The sequence below is a fragment of the Chiloscyllium plagiosum genome, chromosome 15, assembly GCF_004010195.1.
Source record: "Chiloscyllium plagiosum isolate BGI_BamShark_2017 chromosome 15, ASM401019v2, whole genome shotgun sequence".
NCBI lineage: Eukaryota > Metazoa > Chordata > Chondrichthyes > Orectolobiformes > Hemiscylliidae > Chiloscyllium > Chiloscyllium plagiosum.
In genome coordinates, this window is record NC_057724.1 from 78,028,191 (window position 1) to 78,054,442 (window position 26,252).

The 26,252-nt window shown below is 41.6% G+C and overlaps 1 protein-coding gene across 1 annotated transcript in view; it reads left to right on the plus strand.

The window, feature by feature from the left end:
• The window catches only part of LOC122557459, a 170,559-nt gene that overhangs the window by 122,151 nt on the left and 22,156 nt on the right, over nt 1-26,252 (plus strand). The window contains exons 13-17 of the mRNA XM_043705218.1: nt 1,406-1,480; nt 3,434-3,511; nt 14,391-14,432; nt 16,335-16,376; nt 25,499-25,537. Coding sequence (XP_043561153.1) covers nt 1,406-1,480; nt 3,434-3,511; nt 14,391-14,432; nt 16,335-16,376; nt 25,499-25,537 — 276 coding nt within the window. The remainder of the gene's footprint in view (nt 1-1,405; nt 1,481-3,433; nt 3,512-14,390; nt 14,433-16,334; nt 16,377-25,498; nt 25,538-26,252) is intronic.

A 26,252-nucleotide genomic window follows, 5' to 3' on the forward strand; every position in this document is an offset into this window, starting at 1 on the left:
TCAAGGAGGCAGCTGATCAGATGATCTTAACCTTAGAGATCAAGAAGACTATGAGCTCCTTATACTTAGTGTTGGAGGTGAAGATGGAGGGGACAGAGGATTAAGAAGATGGCCTGCAATCAGGCAAAGAAGCTAAGGGTTATCCTTGCATTTCAGGGTGATCCTGCAGTAACAGATCATTATAGTCATTGAGAATAAGACCTAATTGTGTTTTCCATGGTACTGTCGGATCTGGCACTGGATGGATAAACGAGGCAAACATATCCTTTCAAGTCTGCGTCCCATGAAGATAGGTGAACTTGAGGATGTACTTCAACAAATCAGAGGCTCCTGAAATATGGCAAATGGAAAGGCTAGATACAAAAACAGAAATTGCCAGAAAAGCTTAGCAGGTCTGGCAGCATCTGTGGAGAGAAATCTGGTTGTGACCCTTCCACTTGACCCGAAAGGTCATTTGACCCAGCACATGAACTCTGTTTTCTCTCCACAGCTACTGCCAGACTTGCTGAGCTTTTCCAGCAATTTTTGTTTTTGTTTCTGATTTACACCATTGGCAGCTTTTTTGGGTTTCGAAAGGCTAGTCAGTTGGTTAAGGTTAAAAATCACACAACACCAGGTTATAGTCCAGCAGGTTTAATTGGTAGGACCAGGTTTTGGAGTGCTGCTCCTTCGTTAGGTGGTTGTGATGAACCACCTGATGAAGGAGCAGCGCTCCAAAAGCTAGTGCTTCCAAATAAACCTGTTGGACTGTAACCTGGTGTTGTGTGATTTTTAACGTTGTACACCCCAGTCCAACACCGGCACCTCCAAATCATAGTCAGCTGGTCTCAGACAGTGCATTTGTACTGAATTGGGATATAGTTTCTTTCCAGGTATATATACAGAAGGAAGTACAGTTGGAGCATGAAGAGGGGGACATGGTTGTTGAGTAATACAAGGAAGCAATCAGAGATGGCCCCATCATCAAAGATAGGTTGTAGCCAGCAAGATGGCTATGGCAGAGGCCATGAATTTGCATTGGGTAGTTTACACAGAGAAATAGATTAAAAGATGAATAGAAGGTAGTAAGTGCAGAAGAGGTAGTTGGGAGATGGATGTTGAAATCACTGAATGTAAGAAGTTACTCAATACAGAGTGAAGATTCTTATTGTACTTAGGAAAGTTGTTAGGAATAATTTTGAATGTTAAGTGAGATTGATAGAGGAGGAGTAACTATGAAACACAATGTTACCTGCAGGTAATTATTAATACTTGTGAAAGAAGCTTTGCAACTTATAGGATCTGACTTTCGGGGACAGCAGTGCATTTTAAAAATGGTTAATTGCAGCATATGAAATATTTATAAATTTGTAATAAATTACGTTGAGATTTGTTGAGATTTTCTTTTGTGTTCAAATGTATGTAGCTCCTGCAAAGCCGAAGGTGGTGACAAAGAAGGTGAAGATTTTGTTAGAAAAGCGGACAGAACCACCAAGAGGAGGTAAACATCATTATCAGGTTTATAAACTTAATGCAAAATTATAAAACAAATGGCAGCTTTTCACTCAGTTTTCTTCATCATCAAAGATAACTGGAAAATGCTCAGAATACATTGAGGTAAATCAAGGCTGTCGTACAAAATAGGCTATATGATATATGTCAGCACTTATTGTCAACATGAGCTTCTCACCATTCTTTATCTCACCCTATCAACATGCACTTGCATTTCTGCCACTCTCAAGTTCATCCAGCCAACAGCTCCAACTATTGTATTAATGCATTCCACATTTTAATGGCACTTTTGGTAAAGAGGTTTACTTATTGAATTTATTTGTGTCTATCTTAAATTCATTGTCTTTGTTGTGAAACCCCACAAACTTTATCACCATATCAATCATTTAATTATCATAGATCTTTTTCATGTCATCTCTAATGGATTGTAAGGTAATAAACATAAGCCTGCTGTTTGTGAAATGCAAGAGAAAGAGAAAAGGGAACTATAATGTATCTAACTTGATATTGGTAGGAGGAAGAATGAAAATGTATTAATAGGGATGTGTTAATGGTGCTTAGAATGTCATAAATAATTAGGCAGAGTTAATAAATAAAAGTCAAATTTTGTTTTACAAATACATTAAGAGATTGTGAAATTATAACTGGCAGCATGGATAAGAGGGAAAGAGTGAATATAATGTATTTAGATTTTCATAATGCATTTGAGGAAAGTGCCATACAAGTAATTGTTACACAAAATTAGGGCTCACAAGATTAACGCCAATATATTAACATTGACTGAACAGCAGTTAATGGACTGGAAACAGGAGAATAGACATTTTTTTTGACTGGTTGTAATTATGGTGCTCCCACCAGGATCAGTGTTTGGACCTCAGCTATTTAGAATCTATATCAATGACTTAGATGAGCCGCTGCACACCCCTTAGATGAGCAGATAGAAAGTTGATGATATACGAAGCAAAATGGGGAAGTAAACTGAGGAAGAAACAAAGAAACTGGAAAATGTACTTGGAAGGGCATAGAGAGTGGATACAAATGTGTTAGATGGACTCTAAAGCTGGTAAATCTGATATAGTTTGATTGGAATAATAAAAAAAATTATTCATCTGGTAAGCAACATGGAAACTTTTATATTCAGAGGAACCTCAGTGTCCTTGTACATAAATCATAGACACCATTATGGAAAAATTGGAATGTTAGCCTTTATTGCAAATGAATTGGATTATAAGTGTAAAGAAGTCTTAATATAGTTGTCTCAGACATTGGTGAGACCAGAACCAGAGTTTTGTACACGGATTTAGTCTTCTTACCTAAGGAACGATCTGCTTACCTTAGAGAAACTGTAGCAAAGGTTCACACAACTTATTTCTGGGAAAAAGAGAAATGTGCTATGAGTATAAATTCAGTGTAAATTGCCAGTATTCCTTCAATTTTAGAATAATTAAAGGTGATCTAATTGAAACCCATTGTTTAAGACATTTGATAGGGTAGATGCCAGAAGGATATTTCTATGACTTGGAAGGCGAGGATTAGTGAGGGTGTCACAGCCTCAGATTAAGGGGCCAGCTACTTAGAAGTGAGATGTGGAGACTTTTTTCCTTCAAAGGATCATAGGAATGTTTTAAGTCAGATATCAATATATTCAGAGAGACAATGATGGCTTTTAAGCCTGAAGGTAATGAAGACATAAGTTGAAAATGTGTCTCACAGTTATTGTTGGAATTGAAAATGGAGGGAATGGAGAGTGTATTTTAAGAAATCAACAAAGAGAGAGGGGATTCTTTTTGCATTTTAGATGCTTTAGGATCATGATCAGTCTTCTCCATGAAAGAACCTGATTTAATTAGAAAACTGCAGCCCACATAGTGCAAAACAATAGACAATGGCCTTTTACAACAGCAGATGGTTTTGTTGCAAAGTTTGTATTATATTGTTGCAGGTTTAATTTTGCTAAGCCCAGAGGAGGTCACAGAAACATTGTACCGGATAGAAGAGAAAACAAGTCCATCAAGTCAAGGTAAAAATTACCTTTGGATTTGCTAACTTCATGATGTAAAACTAGCTAATAAAATTGTTTCTTCTGAAAAATATCAAGTTCCAGTGAATGTTCAGCACAGAAGCAACTTCTGTTGAACAAATGTATGACAGTCTATAGAGTGATTGGGACATTGTGATCTACAGCACAGAAAAAGGCCCCTCAGCCCATCATATCCACTGGGCAAAAATAACCACCAAACTCTTCTAATCCCATTTTCGAACACTTGGCCCATTGCCTTGTAAGTACACATCTAAAACCTTCTCAAATGTCATAACATGAAGGTGGGGGAACGGTGGTTCTTCCTATTAATCTTATCTATGCCCCTCAAAAATTTATATATCTCAATCATGCCCCTTCTCAATTTCCTCTGCTAAAAGCAACAAAATGTCTGTCAAATGCCTCTTCATAACTGAAGCTCTTCAGCTCAGCCAATGTTCTAGTAAATTTCCTTTGCATCTTCTCCAGTACTATCATATCCATCCAATAATGTGGATTCCAGAACTGCAAACAATACTCTAGCTGTGGCATCAGGAATCAGTGTAATTGTACACTAAGGTCCCTATGCTTCTTGGTTCTTCCAATGATCCTACCAGTCATCATGTATTCCCTTGCCTTGTTTGTCCTGCCCAAATGCCTCACCTTGTATTTATCCAAATTGAATTCCATTTACCACTGATCAACCCATCTGACCAGCCCATCTACATACACTTGTAGTCTAAAGCTACTCACTAATTACCAGCCCACCAATCTTTGTATTGTCTGTGAACTTATTAATCAAAAAGCTCCAACACTGAGCCCTGTGGAACCCCACTGGACACAGAAATAAAAACACTCCTCAATCATCACCCTCTGCTCCTGCCACTCAGTGAAATGTGGATCCAATTTGCCAAAATTCCTTGGATCCCATGGGCTGTCACATTTACTAGCAGTCTCCCTTTTGGGACCTGACCAAAAGCCTTGCTGAAGTTGAGATGGACTAACTCAAAAGTACTGCCTTTATCTACACACTTGGTCACCTCTTTGAAAAATTAAATCAAATTGGTCAGACATAACCTAACCAATGCTGACTGTGTTCCATATGTGAAAGCGCAGCAGCTCAGGCAGCATCAAAGGAGCAGGATGCTGCCTGACCTGCTGCGCTTTTCCAGCAACACATTTTTCAGCTCTGATCTCCAGCATCTGCAGTCCTCACTTTCTGCTATGTTCCATATGTGTCTGCTCACCCTTTCTTCTCTCGACCTGTCTATTACTAATAATAGATTCAAACTAGGCATTGAAAACCAAAAGAACAGTAGATGCTGTAAATCAGAAACAAAAACAGAAATTGCTCGGAAAGCTCTGTATGTCTGGCAGCATTAGTGCAGAGAGATTAAAGTTAAGGTTTCGGGTCGAGCAAGGGAGTTCTGAGGAGGGTCAGTCAACTCAAAACATTAATTCTGCTTTCTCTCTACAGATGTGGCTAGACCTGCTGACTCTTTCAGCAAGTTCTGTTTTTATTTATAACTAAGCATTGGTTAAGACAATTATTTTCCCTGAATTCCTTACTGGATTTGTAGATGACTAACATCTACTTGCTGTCTCTAGTTCCAATAGTCAAAGCATTTTTTTCCATCTCAGTTATTCCACAAGCATTATCGAAAAGATCTCTATCAGATCACTTTTCAAATTTCCCTTTCCAATGGAAAGAGTCTCAGCTTATTAAATATTTCCTGATGATTATCACTGTGTATCTGGTACTGTCATTTGCAATTTTCCCAAGTAATTTGAAGACCCACAGCTTCTGTCAACCCTGTCATGCATGGCTTGGTGGATTGTGTCCCTTTTCTTTGTCTCAGGGTCTCACTCCAGACAGAACATGCTAACCATCCCAGTGCATTACTGGGGGAGCACTGCAGTGTTGGGAGGTGCCGTCTTTTGAATGAGATACCAGAGACAATTGTGTACTGTACTCTGGACCTTCATGTCTATCAATGCTAAACATGTTGACACCTACTGGTATGACAAGTATTGTTGGTAAATGTTGGAACTGCTGACATGATTTTTCCCATTGGCAGAGCCAGTCACAAAGGAGTCTCAATGCAATTTGACTTGGAAAGTTACAATTCACACAATGGGCTAAAATCATGCCCTGGCCATTTACAAAGCCCGCATTTTGTGGCAGTCAAGCAATTAATTGGTTGCCTTGCAGGTCCTTCCCTTTAAAAAGACACACACCCAAACTGATGATCAATTGCGGGGCTGACAGCTCAGCAACGCCACCTGGACCAGGGGCCACTGCCATGACCACACCTGAAAGTGCAATGGAGGCAGTCCAGAGAAGGTCCACTCAGCTGATATTAGATATGGCATTTTGAGGAGAAGTTGAGTACTTTGGGCCTGTAATCATTGGAATATAGAAGAATGAGAGGTGACCTCATGGTTAGGGTAGGTGATGTTTCACGTTTTGGGACTAGAGGGCATAATTTCAAAATAAGAGGTTGAACATCAAATACAGAGCTGGGGAGGAATTCCTTCTCTCATAGGATAGTGACTCTGTGGAATCCTTTGCTACTGAGGGCTGCAGAGACTGGGCCATTGAGTATTTTCAAGGCTGAAATAGACATTTTTATTCAGAATTGGACTCAAGGGTTATTAGGAAAAGGCAGGAAAGTGGAGTTGAGGATCACCAGATCAGTCATGATCTTTGTGAATGATGAAGTGACTCAATGGGCTCAATGGGCTACTTCTGTTCTCACATTTTATGGTGTTAAGAAGCCAATGTAGGAGCAGGCCCTGCTGACCAACAGGGTAAGAAACAGACCCACATTTGTAGCATGTAACAGACCATTATGACAACAGATGATTTAGTTACCCAAGATATTATTTTTATACCCCTGCAGAATTAATTAAGAATCAAAAGCCAGCACATATTATATCGTTGCCAGGTAAAGATTCTGTTCCACATAATTTCATTGTCTTGCTGATCAGACTATGTAATGACTTCTTTTGTTTAGCTTGCTTTCCATTATTGATGTTTAAAAATAATGTGATGAGAACTGATTAAAAGTGAATTACAGAATTGTGCAGCACCTAGATGAAGCAGGACACTGTATAGCTGCAAGAGGGGAAGAGGATGGCTCACCACCCTGGACAGGGGCAATGAAAGATGTGGAACATATGCTGGGCTTTACAGAAATGTACAATCCCAAAGAAGTTTTTATCTTTAAAGTTTGTGTTATGTTGAAGGAAGGAGCTGAGTAAGGAATGCATGCCTACAACATCTGTAGGCCTGCGCATCGCAACTGATTATCGGACGATAGACGGGGAATATGTGAAAAGTGGGAATATGCCATCATCCTCTACATTCTCAACTCAGCCACTGACCATGGCCTTGGCAACAGCTACTCCAATCTTGGCAACTATTCTGTATTGGTACGAACATGCAGACATGTCTAACTCCTGCTGATACCTCCATTGTCAGTCACCTTGTTCTGCCAGAGAGATTGAAGAGTGTCGATGACTATGGAGGCACTACATTGAGAGACATAGCTTTGAGATTTGCAGAAGAATAGGTGCCTCTTTCCCAGCCGGAAGGCCCAAAAGAGTTCCCTGATGGGTATCACTCCTTGGAGATGAAGACTCCCAGTTGCTCATAAATATAACCCTAATTAGGTACTTTAGCAGCTCAATTGGCCTCTATACAGAACAGTCATCCATCTCCTTATCCGTCATTGGAAAAGTAATATGAGGGAAGGAGGGAGATGAGCAGAGCAGCCCATGCCGTGCCTCACCATTTTATAACACGCACCCCATATCTCACCTTTCCTTCACCTCACTTCACTTCTGAACCCTTCTAATAATTAGCCCAACATATAGTCATAGAGGTTTTGCAACACAGAAAGCGACCCTTTAATTTATTGTGTCTGCGCTGGTCACCTGTCTATTCTAATCCCATTTTCCAATACTTGGCCTGTAGTGTTGTATTCTATGGCTTGTCAAGTGGTCGTCTAAATACTTTTGAGATATCTTAATGGTTCCTGCCCCTGCCATTGTTTTTGTTATTCACAATGCTTTGAGTGGAAAGTTTTCCCTTGAAACTCCTCTAACCCTCGTCCTCCTTATCTTCAAACTGCACCCCATAGTTATCAACCCCTTGCCTAATCAGAAATATTTGCCTATATCCCTCAGAACATTGTACACTCAATCAATAAAGAGTGCAGGAGGGCATGCAAAGAGCAGCACCAGGCACATGTAAAGAAAAGCCACGTCAAACCGGTGAAGCTACCAAACATACACCAAAGCAGTCCATGACAAAATGCAATGTCTTATCCCTCAGACTAGCCATATAAATACAGCAGCTTGAAGAGTAGGTCATAGACTAGGAATACTGCTACAAGTAACTACCCTCTGACTCTCCAAAGCCTGTCCACAATCTACAAGGCACATGTCAGGAGTATGGTGGAATGTAGCAGCTCCAAAAACACTAAGAAGCCAGACACCATCCAGGACGAAGTAGCCTGCTTGACTGGCATCATATCTACAAACACCCACTCCTTCTACCAGTGGCACCTATAAAATGATTTGGAGATGCTGATGTTGGGCTGTTAACCTATAAAACCTATAATATGCACAGCAACAAATTATCAAGACTTCTTCAGCAGCACATTCCAAACCCAGGACTTCTATCATATGGAAGTAAATTCATAGATGAAACAAACATTTTTGGGTGATGAATAGTGAATGATAATTAGTGAGGGGATAACCTTAGATAGGCTGACCAGTGGTAAATGGAATTCAATTCAGCTAAATGTGAACTCATGCACTTGGGCAGGACAAACAAGGTAAGTAAATTCATAATAAATGGTAGAACTCTGGGAAACGCAAAGGATCAGAGGGACCTTGGTGTTCATGTATACCAGTGCATTAGGGTGTCAGGATAGGTTGATGACATGGTTAAGAAGGTATGTTTGCCTTTATTAACCAAAGCAGTGTGTTTAAAAGCAGAGAGGTTATGCTGGAACTGTACAAGATGTTGGTTAGGCCACACCAAGAGTATTGCATGCAGTTTTGGAATCCACGTTTTGGGAGGGATGTGATACTCTGGAGAGGATGCAGAGGATATTTATCAAGATGCTGCCTGGGCTGGAGGGCTTCAGTTATGGAAAGAGGATGGACAAACTGGTGCTTTTTCCTTAGACCAGAGGAGATTCAAATGGGACATAATTAAGATGTATGAAATTCTGAGGGATGTAGATAGGATTGACAGGAAGAAATTTTTTGTCATGAATGTAGTTGTGTGGTATTTCCCTTTAAGACAGCTGGTCAGGTGATGTAGCATAGGAACTGGAGGGTCAATTTATGAGTGACTGTAAAGCTGAGAGGATCACAATAGAGTATTGCCTGAATATTACCCTCTATCTACCTTGTGTTCTGTTTAATGGATTTAGTGAGCCACAAATACAACAACTGCCAACAAAGAGTGAGATCAGGCACACAAACTGGGTGTGAATGCTGTTTTTTTTGGAATGAAGGATATTATCCAGACTTCGAAAATGAGGATTTAAGGAGGTAATGTCAAGGAAAGCAGTCATGAGGGAGCTTGGGCTGCGGTCAACACAAGTGGAGAACGGCACGCACCAAGGAGTGGGCCAAGAGCGGTAGTTGTGAGGGGACTTGGGCCACAGCCTACAGCTGAAGAGGGTAGTACTCACCCGGGAGTCATCATGGGCAATGGTCACAAGCCATTCAAGATAGGAGACAGTTACAGAGAGTGGTGAACTCGGCCCAGACAATCACAAAGGCCAATCTCCCATCTACAGAATCTATCTACCAGGCCCGCTCTCAAGGAAAGGCTGTCAACATTCTCAAAGGTCCATCCCACCCTGGCAATGTTTTTCTACAATCTCAGCCATCGGGGAGAAGGTACAGAAACCTGAACACACGCACCAGCAGATTTCGTAACAGTTTCTACCCTACTGTTGTTAGAATACTGAATGGGCTCGCAAACTCTTAACATTTGCCGGTACCTGTGTTTTTGTTTTTGCTGCTCTTTACCTATTATTTACTATCTATGCTCCTTAACTCTCTATTGTTCGCAAGACAAAGCTTTTCACTGTGCCTCGGTATACGTGACAATACATTCAGTTCAATGCCAGGGAAGAACAGAGCACTAACACAGTTGGTGAGGGAGAACTTTCGCCAAGGGGACCCAGCCTGCGTATGGCTACTAGACTCAAGTGGCAGAATACATTCCCTCTGGCAGAAAAAGCATCGCAAGACAAAGCTTTTCACTGTGCCTCGGTACACGTGACAATACATTCAGTTCAATGCCAGGGAAGAACAGAGCACTAACACAGTTGGTGAGGGAGCAGCCAACACGGAGAACTTTCGCCAAGGGGACCCAGCCTGCGTATGGCTACTAGACTCAAGTGGCAGAATACATTCCCTCTGGCAGAAAAAGCAAAGATTTGGTGTGATGAGACCATTAATGAAGAGACAGAAAGGTGAACTCTGTACATCGAACATGTTGTTGTGAATTTAAAGGGGAATAAGGTGGCTGAACACAATAGTACTGATTTTCTTGAGTACTGTTGGGAGCAAGACCTTCACAATTCTAAGGAGTATGATGCAACCAGAGAACTCCAAGGAGAAGGCATACCAAGAACTTGCAAAGTGTTGGGGAATTATTTTGCATCAAAGCCACTGATGAACAGAAAATTTCCATTTTTATAAATAGGTGCAGCACAAAGACGAGTGCATCACCCAATTTGTGGCCTTAAGAGGTTAGCGGAATATTGCAAAATCAGAGAATTCCTCCAAGATGCCTTGCAAGACCAATTAGTTTCTGGCTTCCAACACAAAACTATCCAATGGGAGCTACTAACAAGGAAAGACCTGGATTTAAAGGCAGCTTTCAAAATTGCTACCTTGATGGAGTCGACGGACAGTGAAGCAACACAATTAACTGACAACACCCTCGTACATAAAATGGAAACTGAGCAGAATGTGGTATGAACCATAGAATGCCACCTATGTGGCAAGAGTGGCCACAAGGAGTCAATGTTTTGGACTCAAGAAGCACAGTGCCACAGTTGTAAACCAAAATTGCTGGGTCCAACTCGAGCATGAGAAGGGGTGTCTAAAGGAGACAATCCGTTGACAAGGCATAAAGTACAGTGGCCAGCCAGAGAGTAGACTGGGAGTCAGCCAGGTCTGTGGGAGAAGCAAAAGGTCCAGAGTCAACAGAGATTCAGTTCAATATCCTGTTGGTACAGGGAGCAGCTGATCGTTTTTGCGATCTTTCCAAATTAGAGGGTAAGACCATAAAGATGGAAATAGATCCAGGTGCAATGGTGTCTCTGATTCCTGAATCAATATATCGGGAAAGTTTAAAGGCACAGCCACTGGAGCCAGCCAGGATTACACTATAGACATACACAGAACAAGTGGTGCCACTGAAGGGCTATGTACTGGTAAAAGTACAGATAAGGACCAGCATGCTGAACTGCCTCTGCATGTAGTGGGAGGTAATTATCCTGCATTATGGGGTGCTCCAGGTTACCAAAACTACTCAGAATTATGCCGTTACCTGTCCAGGAGTGGCAATTGTCCATATCGGATGGATGTTTAATTTGAGGAATAACAGTTGATATTCCCTCCCCAGTTAAGAGGAAAGGTGCTGGATCAAGTGCACCAAGGGCACCCTGGTGTGGTGTGAATAAAGGAGATAGCCAGGAGCTATAGCTCTCCCTATAGCTCAAATCCTCCAACCCTGGCAACATCCTTGTTAATCTTTTCTGAACCCTTTGAAGTTTCACAACGTCTTTCCGATAGGAAGGAAACCAACATTGCACATAATATTCCAAAAGTAGCCTAATCAACTTCTTGTACAGCTGCAACCTGAATTCCCAACTCCTATACTCAATGCTCTGGCCAATAAAGGAAAGCATAGCAAACACCTTCTTCACTATCCTATCTATCTGCAACTCTACTTTCAAAGAGCTATGAACTCCAAGGTCTCTTTGTTCAGCAACACTCCCTCGGACCTTACCATTAAATGTCTAAGTCCTGCAAAGATTTGCTTTCCCTAAATGCAGCACCTCACATTTATCTAAAATAAACTCCATTTGTAACTCCTCAACCCATTGGCCCATCTGATTGAGATCCTGTTGTAATCTGAGGTAACCTTCTTCACTGTCCATTACACCTCCAATTTTGGTGTCCTGTTGTAATCTGAGGTAACTTTCTTCACTGTCCATTACACCTTCAATTTTGGTGTCATCTGCAAACTTACGAACTATATCCCCTATGTTCATATCCAAATCATTTATATAAATGACGAAAAGTACTGGACACATCACCTATCCTTGTGGCACTCCGCTGGTCACAGGCCTCCAGTCTGAAGAAACAACCCTCCACCACCACCTTTGAGCCTTCTACCTTTGAGCCGGTTCTGTAACCAAATGGTTAGTTCTCTCTGTATTCCATGAGATCTAACTTTACTAACCAGTCTCTCAGGGGAACCTTGTTGAATGTCTTACTGACGCCCATATAGATCATGTCCAATGCTCTGCCCTCATCAATCCTCTTTGTTACTTTTTCAAAAAACTGAATCAAGTTTGTGAGACATGATTTCCCACGCACAAAGTCATGTTGACTATCCCTAATCAGTCATTGCCTTTCCAAATACGTGTAAATCCTGTCCCTCAGGATTCCCTCCAATGACTTGCCCACCACTGATGTAAGGCTCACCGGTCTATAGTTCCCTGGCTTGTCCTTACCACCTTTCTTAAATAATGGTAGCACATTACCACGTTAGCCAACCTCCAGTCTTCTGGCACCTCACCTGTGACTATTGACGATACAAATATCTCTTGTCAGGTTCGGGAACCCCGAACAAGTCATGAGTGATAGTGGTTCACAGTTTGTAGCACAAAAGTTCGAGGAATGGTTGGAAAATCACGGAGTCAGACATGTGAGATCAGCTCCATATCACTCTGCTACAAATGGTCAGACGGAACGGTTTGTTGAAACCTTGAAGCAGGCCTTAAAAATCTCACAAGACTTAGATGGTGAATCAGCACGTTCCTCAGTATGTACAGGAACATGCCACACATGATAACCCAGTGCTTGTTGGCATCCTCAATGTTCAACCTTAGTTGACAAATTGGACCGAAGGGTCTGTTTCCATGCTGTACATCTCTATAACTCTATGACTCTAAGAGATCGGAGAGATGGTGGTGTGAAATCAAGAAAAGCAGATGGCCTAAAGGGCAGGCACCTCAAAGTTGAGGGTGATCTACAGAGGAGAGATTGTATTGGCTGGAATTATACTTATTAGGACAAATGCATACTAGTAGTGGTGGAGGCTCGAACAGGACTGTTGTCATATATCCTGCATATTCGAGATGAACTATTCTGGAGGAGAGTGTTGGACTTTCTGGTTGCCACACCTCACCAACAGGGCAAACGTCCTTCAGAATACCAAGCCAATCCATATGGGGCCAGTGGTGTCGACCATGTCATGTGTCACCGAGCCAAGGTTGGCCATATCCAGGGAGTAAGCAACAACAGTTACATGGAAAAAGCAGCCAATCAGAGAAGGATTGTAGGTGGAACGCCAGGCACTTCCAGAAACCCGGAACACTGCACTAGAAAAGGCTCCTGAGATGAGGAATCACCACCTCGCTGACAGACTCATAATGTAAATGTAGGCTGCAGAAGGTTTTCTTTTTCTGTGCTTTTTTTTGTATATATGTCTGACAAAGTGTATATGTTAGACGACAAAGTGTATATGTTAGACGACAAAGTGTATATGTTAGACACAATGCTTGTGTGATAGTTATAATTGTTGGGTGTAATTATACTGCTAAGGGAAGTATGGAAACAAAGCGGGAGGGATGTTAGTCGCACCCAGCAACATAACATCCCTCCCGCTTTGTTTCCATACTTTCCTTAGCAGTATTATCCTTTGAAGAGAGCAGGTCAGGTGACCTTGTGCTGGAGCCTGAGGGGTAGTATGAGACCAATTGTGGAGCTGAGAGAACATATAATAAAGTATTCCCTCTTCTGGCTTTCCCTCAATCTACCTCATGATTTTTTTTTTAAATGGTTCTAGTGAACCACAAATACAACACTTTTCCTCGTAATAAAAGGATCAATGACCAGGGACACAGATGTAAGGTAAGGGGCAGAAGGTTTAGAGGGGAGAAGAGGAAAAACTTTTTTACCCAGAGGGTGATGGAATCTGGAACTCACTGCTTATAAGGGTGGTAGAGGCAGAAACCTTCATAACATTTCAGAAATATTTAAATGTACATGTGTAATACCAAAACATACAAGGCTATGGGCCAAGTGCGGGAAAATGTGATTGGAACAGCTTGATGATTGTTTTGGAATGACACAGACACAATGGGTCAAAGGCCTTGTTCTGTGCTGTAGATCTCTATGAATCCATGAGTCTAAGGACAGGGGCAACAAATATTTGGGTTCACCATCACTTGCACGTTCTCCTCCAAACCATCCACCATCCTGATTTGGAAATATGTTGCCATACTTAAAGTGTCACTGGTTCAAAATGCTGGAATTCTCCTCCTAAGGGTATTGTGGTTCTACATACAGCATATGGACTGCAGTAGTTCAAGAAGGTAGCTCAGCACTGTCTTCTCAAGGGCAACTAGGGACAGGCAATAAATGTTGGCCCAGTCAGTGATACTCATGTCCCAAGAGTGAATTTTAAAAAATCAGATCACCACTCGTCCTTCTCTGCTGTAAGGAAACAGCTTCAGCCTACATAGTCTCTTTTCATAACTGAATTTGTAATATTTATCAAACAGCTGATGACTTTTTTAACCAATGTATTTCCTTCATTTTTGTGCAGATTTGATTGAGATTAAAAAGCCTAGGGAAAAACCAGTACCAGGTAAACATCTATCAGAATGTACAATGATGTATTTTTCATTCCTTTTCTTGTTATTTTCAATGTTTAAATACAACTGCACTAAGATATAATGGTAAGTTGCAGAGGTATACTGAAGATGACGGGAGGATTGGACACAGGTGAGGGGGGTAAGGAACCCAGGGTTAAAACTCCAAAAACAAATTATAACCGAAGTTAGTCGACCCAGGTTTACAAAGCAAAATGTATGAAATTTAACTATCTCAGCAGTAGCTCACAATTATGTCAGGCTTGCCTTCCCCTATCTTTTGAGGGTAGAGGAACTCAATACAACTTAGCATATGGTCTTCTCTTGTTTGTAGTTTGCTACTATTGCATTGGTGTCCTTTGGAGACCTAGGTCATAGAAGTGGTGATTAGGAGTAGGCAGGAAAAGTAGCAAAGGGGAAATGATGCAAGGTGAGTGGTCGAGGGCCTGGAGGAGTCATAAAACTCTCTTGACATTATTGTGTTGAGTGATTTCCTCTTCAATGACAAATTGTCTCTCACATTCACAAAGTGTAATCTCCTGTTCAATGTGGAGATGCGAATGAGGAATATGTTCCTGGCTTCAAGGTTCGGAATTTCTGCTTGCTGCCAAGGATGAGGAATGTTTGGTACCTGGGCTCTGACTGATTAACTTTGGGGGATGGTGAATGGAATAATACGGGATGCAAAGAGTGAAGTTTGTGTTGACATGGAGAGTTGTTGGGATTTTGTGAAATAAACATTGGGATGTGTTTTATTAGATTACATTCCCTACAGTGTGGAAACAGGCCCTTTGACACAACAAGTCCACATGACCCTCCGAAGAGTAACCCGCCCAGACCCATTTCCCTCTGATCAATGCACCTAACACAATGGGCAATTTAGCATGGCCAATTCACCTGGCCTGCACATCTTTGGACTGTGGGAGGAAACCGGAGAAAACTCACGCAGGCATAGGGAGAATGTGCAAACTCCACACGGTCAGTCAACCAAGGCTGGAATCGAACCTGGAACCCTGCTGCTGTGAGGCAGCAGTGCTAACCACTGAGCCACCATGCCGCCCCTTAGCATTGAGTGAGATGGAATTTTCTCAATGGTGGTCCAACTACATTCAGAGTGTCAGAAAGAGGATTTTTTTTGGAAATTGTCTCAGGAACGTCAGGAGTTCCTGTTTTAACTGCATTGATTTTCCAACAGATACCTAAAGAGCAGATTGAAAAAGATGCATGATAATTTTAAATCTTAGTTGCCGTGTTGTAATACTGCAATCCCAGATTTTGTGCATCAACAGTTTTGGCATCATGAGTGTAGCTTTGGTACTAGAATGATGTCTGTGCTGAGTTGGACAATCACCTGATGAAGGAGCATCGCTCCAAAAGCTAGTGTGCTTCCAATTAAACCTGTTGGACTATAACCTGGTGTTGAGTGATTTTTAACAATGTCTGTGCCATGCAGCATAAACAGCCACATTAGAGAAGGCATGAATGGTAGTGTCCAAAGTATGTGTGTGAATTGTGGGCAGTGTGGAACATCAGTCGATGTGTGACTCTGATTTGATCATTTTATATGATATAGCAGCAGCATTTTGTAGGGTAGTTGTGCATTCTTAAATGGGCCCAACTTGCTGGGGTTAGTGAATGTTTGGAAGAGTTGATTAACTTTATGAAGTCTTATTGGCAGTGGTGCTGCATGTGGGGACGGAGTTGGTTATGAATGTAAACTTTCAGGATCCAAAACCACCTCCCGGCAATGAGTGACATAATTACAATTCCCTTGGGGCTGCAAAGGGAGATGAAGGAGAGGCGGCAGAGACAAGATCAGATTGTAATTGTAATTTGGAATAATTGATGTAACAACAAATGATTTTTTTTACAAACATATCTCTCTTATGTCCATGCAGAACTGATCAGATTAAAAAAACGAGCAGCAAAAGTAATGCCAGGTGAATATCCAGAACAGTGCCATTGATTTCTGCTAACCTGTTGTATCTGAATGTATAATGTTTTATTTGATATTTCAATGAAATTGCACCAAGACTTAATGAAAAGTAAGCAGCAAAGATTGCAGTATCCAGATAAAGCAGGATGAGAGATGCAGGGATCACTGGGCCTAAGTGAGGTTGGAAAGGAGTACAGGAAGGATTAAATGAGGGGAAGATAGAAGACAAGAGAGAAGGAATAGAAGAGAGAAGATGGATACAGAGTTGGGACACAGGATATGAAGTTGGCAATTAGGAGCAGTGAGGATAAGTGACTAGGAGGGAATAGACATCACAGGGGTAAATGGAAGTGACAGAATACCATCTTGGGGTTGTTGTATTCAGTGTGGTATCTCTGAAGTTTTCTCTTCTGTGAGAAATAGTTTCTCATATTCCCAGAGCTTGGATTCCTGTTTAATGAGGAGATGTAAATGAGGAAAATTTTCCCAACTTCAAGACTTGCAATATTTGTATTGTTTGATTGCGAGGGGATCAGTTGTATGATTGTCTGACTGGTAAACTTTGGAGGGTGGTGAATGGAACAATATAGAGTGAACAGGGTGACTTTTAATCCAGAGTTTGTGTTGATAGTGGAGAGTTGTTGGGATTTTGTGAAATTAATGTCGGGGCGTGTTTATTGGTGTCAAGCAAGATGAAATTTTCTCCATGATAGTCTGAACGGCATTCAGAGCATCAGAAAGAGAATTCTTTTTTGGAAATAGCAAGTGTTTTCATGCAGTTTTGGACAGACCTTGTTCCGAGGTTGGATAGTGGTTGGAATTTTGAGGGGATTAATTTAGGATGAGCTTTACTTGGCTGGATGTGAAGGAATTTTTATTTCTGCTGGAAAATGCAAGCTTCGGAGTATCAAGAGTAGTGTGCAGAATTTTAATTTCCTTTACTCCACACCTTGTCACATGTTATTTTACAGTGCACCTTTTTATAATTAAGAGTTGGCCATGAAAATGTAATTCGTTTTACTCCACTTCCCATTTTCCCACCTCTGCCACCACCCCAAGTCTGTTGGCTTGAGGAATCAATTTCCAGCAGCATCCTCTGATCCATTAGAGGAATGGTAGGACAGAAATATGTCTCAAGTTGTCTTTTGGAGGTGTTCATTGATTGCGTGGAATGACAGCTTCTCACAATAGCTGCTCTTTGGACTGAGACACTGAAGAAGACTTCAATGTAACAGCAGTAAAGGCAAATCAAGAAAACACAGATTCAAAGGGCTTCCGGACTTGAATGATCACAGCATCCTGAGAGTGAAGAAATTCTCAGTTACTTTTCTCGCTGTTTTCCTCACTGATGTAGGGATGAATGTAATAAATGGAAATATGAATGAAGGGTGTTTTGAAGACAGTGGTGGAGGTAAAAATGTGAAGAATGCTCCACTCCTCCCAGGATAGGAATTTCTCTTTCTGCCCATATCAATATCAAGTCAATACATGCTGCAGCATGAGTTGCCAAAATGTAGACAATCATCTTGGAAAAATCAATGAGAAAGTAGGACTGCTCACTCAGCAACAATACATGAAACCACTACCGAAAGATTAATAGCAAATTCCTGTGTCATACCCAGAATTGCAGGTCTACTTGACAGGTCAACCTTATTATTCAGGTCATTTCTGTCATTAACAAAAAAAAAAGATTCTTGTTCTGTCTCCCTATTTTTCCTTTTGAAAGACTAGGTCGTTGTTTATGAACTGTAGTAGTAATGTTTCTTTGAGTAACTGTTCACTGGCAGCTTGGAATTCTATACAGAGATGCTCCTCCCTGAGTCTCTGTTGTGTCACTTGGGTGAAAACACTGGGCATTTGGTGCAAGGCAGGAAATCTTTTACAATCTTCTTGCTTTCAGCCTGTCAGACTTGATGATGTTATGTGACTGCTACCAAGTGGACATTTAATGTGTTAGTTTGACTGAGATAGTTGGACTCTGCCAATTCTTGTCATATTCAGATTTCCTTAAGTTCATTCTGATGCCCAACTTTAACCTTTGCCAAGGCACTCTGCATCTTTTGGAACTCCATATTTCGGCCTTTTAGGTTTCAATTTAAAAATCTCTCTGTGTTTCCATGGTTTCATAGCTTGCTAATGGGTTTCCCTTGCAATCAACAGCTGCCATTTATTAATATCAACAAGTTCAGCATGTTGAAAATTAGCTGGATCTCCTTTGAACTAAAGGGTCTCTTTCTCTGGAGAGCTTTTCATTAGCTATTTGAATTCATAATTCCTGATGAGCCTTTATGAGGATTGAATTTTTTTTTGGAAATGCTTTGTCCTCACTCTGGTGTTTAATGAGCATGATAACAAAGGTGCTTTGCACTCTGTTGAATTTTGCCTGTGCAGGTGAAAACCCATCTGCTCTGACTGAATGTTCAGTGGTTGTGAACTTGTTTTGAAACTCTGAAACCTCTTGCCAGTATGCACATTCCAAAATATATTTCAATTCTGTGGTCACAGTGCTGACTATAAAGATTTTTTGGAGCTTCAATAACTTTCTGAAATGATTGAACTTATATTGTTCTTTATTCTCTATAGTAGTCTGGGTTTCTACCCTAGGAGAAATGTCTTCATCTGACTAGCTGCCATTGCTATTAGTACATCTCCTTGGTAGATTCTGTGCCACAAAATGATTATCTTCTTCAAGGAAGGATTGATTCCCAACAAAAGAGAAAACTGGGTTTTCAGGGACAGTGCCACTTGAATCCAAAGGTATTGGGAGGTCTAGTAAATGAATGGCCTGCATGCTGCTTCCCTTCCTGTAATTTTATGATGAAAAAGCAAACCACTTTCTGGAATGCCTCTGATGGCTCCTTCTTGACTAATATCTTTCCATGCTGTTCTCAGTATCTGATATGAAATAAATGAAGGCTTCCCTCAGCATCTTGCAATGGTTGGAGTGTACGTGGTGGTAACTGAGCCCTGACAAGTTTGGCATCTACAACAAAAATAAAACCCAGAACTGCAGATACCCGAAATCAGAAACATAAACAGAAATTTCTGGAGACACTCAGCATGTCTGGCAGCATCTGTGGAGAGAGATGTTTTGGGTCCAGTGACCCTGTCTCAGAACTAAGTAGTGGCTAAGAAACGGTTGTATATATGCTGAAGATGTGGGGTAGAGGGGGGTAAAGGAGTAGGTGATAGATGGCGATGGAGCTGGAGGGTGAGAAAGGTGGATAAAGAGATGGATAATGATAAGCCAGGGAGAAAGAAAAGCTGCTTATGGAGAGTATTAGTAGTCGAAAATGGGTTGGCTGTGCTGAAAGCAGGCCATGTCATGACAGGGTGTGGGATGTGGAGTTAAGTAAATGTCATAGAAGAAGATGTTCAGGTGCTCACATTATTGTGTTCGGTATTGTATCCTGAAGGCTGCAGGGTTCCCAAGCTGAAAATAAACTGCTGTTCTTCCAGCTTGTAGTAAGCCTCGCTGCTCCAGTTGAAGAATTTTGAAAGCTGTATGAGCAGCATTTGATAAAGAATCATTATGTTAAGATTCAAATGCAAATTCTCTGTAACCTCTCCAATGCCTCTCCAACGGACTGTAGCATGCATGAGGCTCATGTTCTGATTCTAAAATTTCCTGAGCTCCAAATTTGAATGGATGACAATTTGAAGATTCTTGACCTCAACCATGGCTGAGAATCTGAAAGTACTGAGACACTAATCCGGTATCCAATTTAAAACTAGTTTTATAACTATTTACCTTAAAATTCATTTTTGAATCTGCGTCATTCGGGGAGTCAAATTTTTATAACTGGTTTGCCACACCCACCAGGAAGTGTTCATCTCATCCCTCAGTATCTCCTGCTGGTGGGACTTCAGCAGATTACTGTGGTCATGTTTAATGTGCTGTTACAGCACCAGTGCCTCAATCACTTTGTCTGCACTCCCGACCCACCATAGAACTGGCTGAATATTTTGCTTATTGTTGCTAATTGATGCTTCCTGTATTTAACCATATCCCCTCCTATGGGCCTTCTCCTGAGCCTTCTTAAACTTCTATGTGAGCTTCTCCATTACATGGTTCAGTATCTCAATAAACTTTAAAGACCATCGCTAATCGACCCCTACCACTGCTGACCCCCCCACCCCACCCCACTCCACCCCACTGGGCTTGCCTAGTCACTTCTTCCCATAATACTGGACAGTTACTAAGTTTTACTGAAGAATGCAGTTACATGGGTCTGGTCACCTTATCACTGTACTGTAATGTGAGATCGACACTCTTGTGATTAAAAGAAATGCCTTATGAAATATGACTATATACAGAATATATGCAAAAGAGAAGGTATCATATTAAGAGAAGTGCAGATGCAGATTCCAATTTCCTATGATTGTAACAGTTCTCAATTAGTTTGCTGATGTTCTAGAGTCGCTGACCTCTGACTAGTAACTCTTGAGGCCAGATTTTCCACACTACTTGGATCTATTGATGATAGCTTTGTAGTCTCCACAACTGAGATTAGCTTTCAATTCAAAAGATTGTTTTGATGAATTGGAATTAAATTCCACCTGCCAATTTGATGGGATTTGACTTGGGCCTTTAGATGATGTGTCCAATGGCATTATTTCTATGCTAGAGCAGCAAGATTTAGTGTAATTCTAAACCACAAACTGATATACATCAATGAAGTGTCTGGCTAGAATGTAATTGCATTGCGCCCTCCAAAGAAAAGTAAAATATTTCCTACCAGATCTACAACTACCTAACAACATCATCACATATGGTAAACCCCCACCAATGTATATCAGTTTGTGATTTAGAGTTACACTAAAATCTTGTTACTCTCGCATAGAAATAATGACACTAAAGGTCCAAGTTGGTTCAAATCGCATCGTTGGCAGGTGGAATTTATCCTCTGCCATTTCCACCACCCCCAATCTGTCCCCACAACCAGAGATATATTTCCCTCCCCACCTCTAACGGCATTCCGCCATGACCATTCCCTCCGCGACTCCCTCATTAGGTCCCTGCCACCCACCAATGCACCCTCTACTCCCGGCACCTTCCCTTACTGCCACAAGAGGCGTAAAACCTGCGCTCACACCACCTTCCTCACCTCTGTCCAAGGCCCCAAAGGATCCACATCCAGCAGAGATTTTCCTGCATATCCAAATACCTCATCTGCTATGTCATTGCTCTCAATGTGGTTTCCTCTACATTGGGGAGACAGGATACCAAATCGCGGAACATTTCAGGGAACATCTCTGGGACACGCACCAAACAACCCCACTGCCCTGTAGCCAACCACTTCAACTCTACTTCCCACTCCTCCAAGGACATGCAAGTCCTGGGCGTCCTCCACTGTCAAATCCAAGCCACCCGACGCCTGGGGGAGGAACGCGTCACCTTCAGCCTTGGAACCCTTCAACCACATGGCATCAATGTTGATTTCTTACCTCCCCTCCCCCCACCTCATCCCAAATCCAACCCTCCAAATTGGCACCACCCTTTTGACCTGTTCTACCTGTCCATTTTCTTTCCCACCTATCTGCTCCACCCTCCTCTCTGACCTATCACTATCAACCCCCCCGCATCTACCTATCACCTTCCCAGCTACTTTACCCCAACCCCCACCCCCAACCCTCCTATTTATCTCTCACCCCCCTTCCCCCCTCAACATTCCTGATAAAAGGCTGATGCCCAAAACATCAACGCTCCTGCTCCTCTGATACTGCCTGACTTGCTGTGCTTTTCCATTCTTGATCCTGACTCTCCAGCATCTGCAGTCCTCACTTTCTTCAAGGTGGAATTTAATGTCAATTCACCAAAACAACCTTTTGAATTGAAAGCTATTCTCAGTTGTGGAGACACAAAGCTATAATCAAATGTCATTTAAAAAAATAATTAGTTCCTTAATGGAAGGAAATCTGCCCATCCCTACCCAGTCCAGCCTATAATAATGCAGGACTCTCAGCGATGTGGTTAACTGCCCTTGATATTATCCCCACAAGAACCACATCCCAAGGGTAGAATAAACTAGAAAAGCCACTGTCCTCCCATAGTCTCCCACAGCTGAGCATGTGTCCATCTGTAGGAAGGAAACCGCATGTCCAACCATTGATACCTATGGTGATTATTAACAGTTGTCATGTTAGTTGCTGATTCTGTTTGAGTTTAGGACTGGCTGTTTGGAAGATTTGGTTAAGTTGGTGAATATTGATGGCAACACTCTTAGAGAAAGTGTGGTCTGAGACTGTGAGGGTTCTGGGTCCAGCATTTCCTCCCATGCATGGGTGTTATATTCATAATTCTCCTTGGGTTGCAGCATGAAGGAGAGATAGAGAAGAAACAATAGCTAAGAGGATCAGAAAACCCTAACATTTCAAATTGGAAAAATTATTATAATAGCAGATAATTTCCTTCAACATATCTCTCTTGCGTCATTGCAGAACCCAGTACCGTGAAAAGGCGGAAAGCAAAGCTAATGCCAGGGAAACCTAAAACACCGAACCATTGTCTTTTCTCACCTGCTGTATTGAAATATATAATGATTTGGTTTGACTTAGTTCTTCTTATTTTCACTGTTTCAATGAAACTGCTCTAAAACACAATGAAAAGTAGGTTGCAGCGCTGCAGTGACTGCATAGACTCCAGGTGAAGCAGGGTGAGAAAGTGAAGGATCATTGGGCCCAGGAGAAGAAGGGAATGGGTAAGGGGACAGGAAAGGTCAAAGGGGAGGAGGACAGGAGAGATGTGGAAGGAAGGCGGAGTATGAAGGACCAAGAGAGGTGACACGGGGTAATGACGATTAGGAACAAGGAGGGTAGTTGACACAGGGCAAATGGAGAGTGGTGAGAGGTTAATGGAAATGGTGAGAAATTCACTTGGGGTGATTGTTTTAAATGCTGTCTATCTCTGTGATTTTTCACTTCTACATGAAATAGTCCATCATATTCTTAGAGCCATATTTTCTTATTTAATAGGAAGGTGGGCATTAGGAAAATATTATGCCTCCGGGGCTAGGAATCTCTGCTCGGTGCAAAGGCTGGGAAATGATTGGTTCCGAAGAGCCAAAGATCTGATTTGCTTGGGGAAAGGGCTTAATGGTTAAAGGGTAGACAAAGGTTTCAGCTTCAGTCCAAACTTCATGCCAAGGCTGGTACAATCAGAGTCTTGAGAAACGTATATTTGAGATGAGTTTTACTGGGCTGGCAGGGCATGGAGTTTCTCTTCATTTCTCTCTCTGTTTTAGATTATTAGCAATAGCAGCAGAATTTAATGCAGACATTAAATTCCCATCCCATTCCCAAAATCAGGCATGGGTCTACAATTATGAGGTATGGAAATCCCGTTACACATCTGTCTCCCATCAATTAAATCCAGTTTAGGAAGGCTTCTAGATGAGATTTCTGTTCAGAGGCCCATTGCAGAATTCAGTTGAATACAAGTAGCAGAGACGGCATTACAAACAGGAAGGCATCCAGGAAACCAGGTCAGATTTTCCATCAACTTGCCGAAAATGATCTCTCATGATGGGTTTTATGATGCTTAATTAAGGGGCACAGCATTAGCAGAGGCTTACAGTGCAGGAAGCCTCACCCCATGCACATGTTTCCAAATTCCATCACCCTCTTCACATCTTCACTCACCATAGGAATCTATCGGCACTCACTGGTGAAGTGCCCATATGAAATTGAACAGGATCCACTTCTTTCTTTACAGGAGGCAAAATCCAATAGTCGTATTGTCACTGGTCTAGTAATCCAGAGGTTTAAGCTAATGTGCTAGTGACCTGAGTTTGAATCCAAACATGGCAGAAATGAAATTTGGAATTCAATAAAATAAACATAAAATTAAAAGCTGGTCTACTTGTAACCATTTTTGATTTTTGTAAAATTCCACCCAGCTTACTAATGGCCTTGAGGCAACAAAATCTGCTGTCCTTACCTGGTCTGGCCTACATGAGACTCCAGACACACAGAAATGTGGTTGATTCTTATTTGTGATTGGGAATAGTCAATAATAAGGAATGAGTTGCCAGAGGAAGTGGTAGAGGCTGGTGCAATTGCAACATTTAAGAGGCATTTAGATGAATAGGAAGGGTTTGGAGGGATATGGGCCAAAGGTGGCAGGTGGGACTAGATTGGGTTGGGATAGCTGGTCGGCATGGACGGGTTGGACTGAAGGGTTTGTTTCCATGCTGTACATCTCTCTGACTCTAAGACTCTATGACTCTAAATGCTGGTCTAGCCAGTGACACCAACATCTCGTGAACAAATGAAACAAATTTCTGTGGTTTTCTCAGTATTGGAGAACTACCAATTTCTTGATTGACAAGCAGCTCCCAAAGGTAGGCTTTCCACCCCACTTGGCGCTTAATCAGACTGCCTGATTAGAATATAATTTGTTTGGACAAAATAGATTCTCCAATTGCCTGAGTAAGGCAACATCACCTTTAAATCTCTACCAATGATTTCAATATTAATGCAGATGAATTCCTGATTTAGAATTACAATAATCTTACAATGGAAATAGTTGAAGAGCAAATTGAGAAACATAATTTTCTAAAAGTTCAATTACTGTAACATTTGGGTCCGTGGCTTGGACAGCTATGAATGTTGCTTTGATGATTTTGTAAGGTGCCCATGATTGATGTGCTTTCCAAATGCTGTCTTGGTGACAGCATTAATAGAGGTATCTGGTGAGTGGACAAAGTGTGATGCTGTTCAATGTGTGACTCTGATTTGATGCCAGCATTTCCACTGTCAATCTTGCTGCTGTAGCTATGATCTCCAAAACCTCTCACTGCTGAAAATATGCCCACCTTCAAGCAGGACCCTGCATTCTCCCCAATGATATTTGAAGCAATCAACAATTGGGAGATTGGCTTAAATTGGTGAAGTCTGCAGGGAATGATGCTGTATGGGGAGAATGTGTTGGTTTTGATTGAGAGGGTTTTGGATGCAGCTCTTCCTCAAGGAAGTGGGTGTTACATTCACATTTCCCCTTAGCTGCAGCATTAAGGGCAAATGAAGCAGGGACAGTGGAAAAGAAGATCAGAAGACAGTCATCAGTGTGCAATATATTATGATAGCAACAAATGGTTTTCTTCACCAAGATATTTTTGCTTACAGATTTGTTTGCAATACAAGGGCCAGAACAAGAAATATCAGGTAAATATCCAACACCTTGAGATGGTTTTTGCTCATCTGATTTGGAATAAATCATGACTTCTCTTGATTTGTTTATTTCTTATTTTTAATTGTAAATGCAATTGAATTAATACACAATGAAAAGTAATTTGCAGAGTTGCAGTGACTGTGTGGTATCCAGATGAAGGATGAGAATACAGAGGACTCCCCTGGGGCTAGGGGAGGAAGAGAAGGAGTAAAAGAGTCCAAAGGATTAAATGATGAGGACATGAGACTAGAGGGAGCAAGGAACAGCATAAGGAAGATGGGCAGGGTGAGGGGACAAGATGGCATAAGGAGCAGAGAGGGTAAGTGGCAAAGGAAGATTGGAGGTTGGGGAATTAAGTGGAAGTGGCAGCAAACTCCCTTGGGGTGATCATGTTGAGTGATGCTTCCCTCTGTGATTTTTCTCTTCTGTGTTAAATAGTCTCTCATACTCCTAGTGTCTGTTTTCCCATTTAATGGGGAAATGAGGTTGAGAAACATATAGGTAAAAACAATGACTGCAGATGCTGGAAACCAGATTCTGGATTAGTAGTGCTGGAAGAGCACAGCAGTTCAGGCAGCATCCAAGGAGCTTCGAAATCGACGTTTCGGGCAAAAGCCCTTCATCAGGAATAAAGGCAGAGAGCCTGAAGGGTGGAGAGATAAGCTAGAGGAGGGTGGGGGTGGGGAGAAAGTAGCATAGAGTACAATG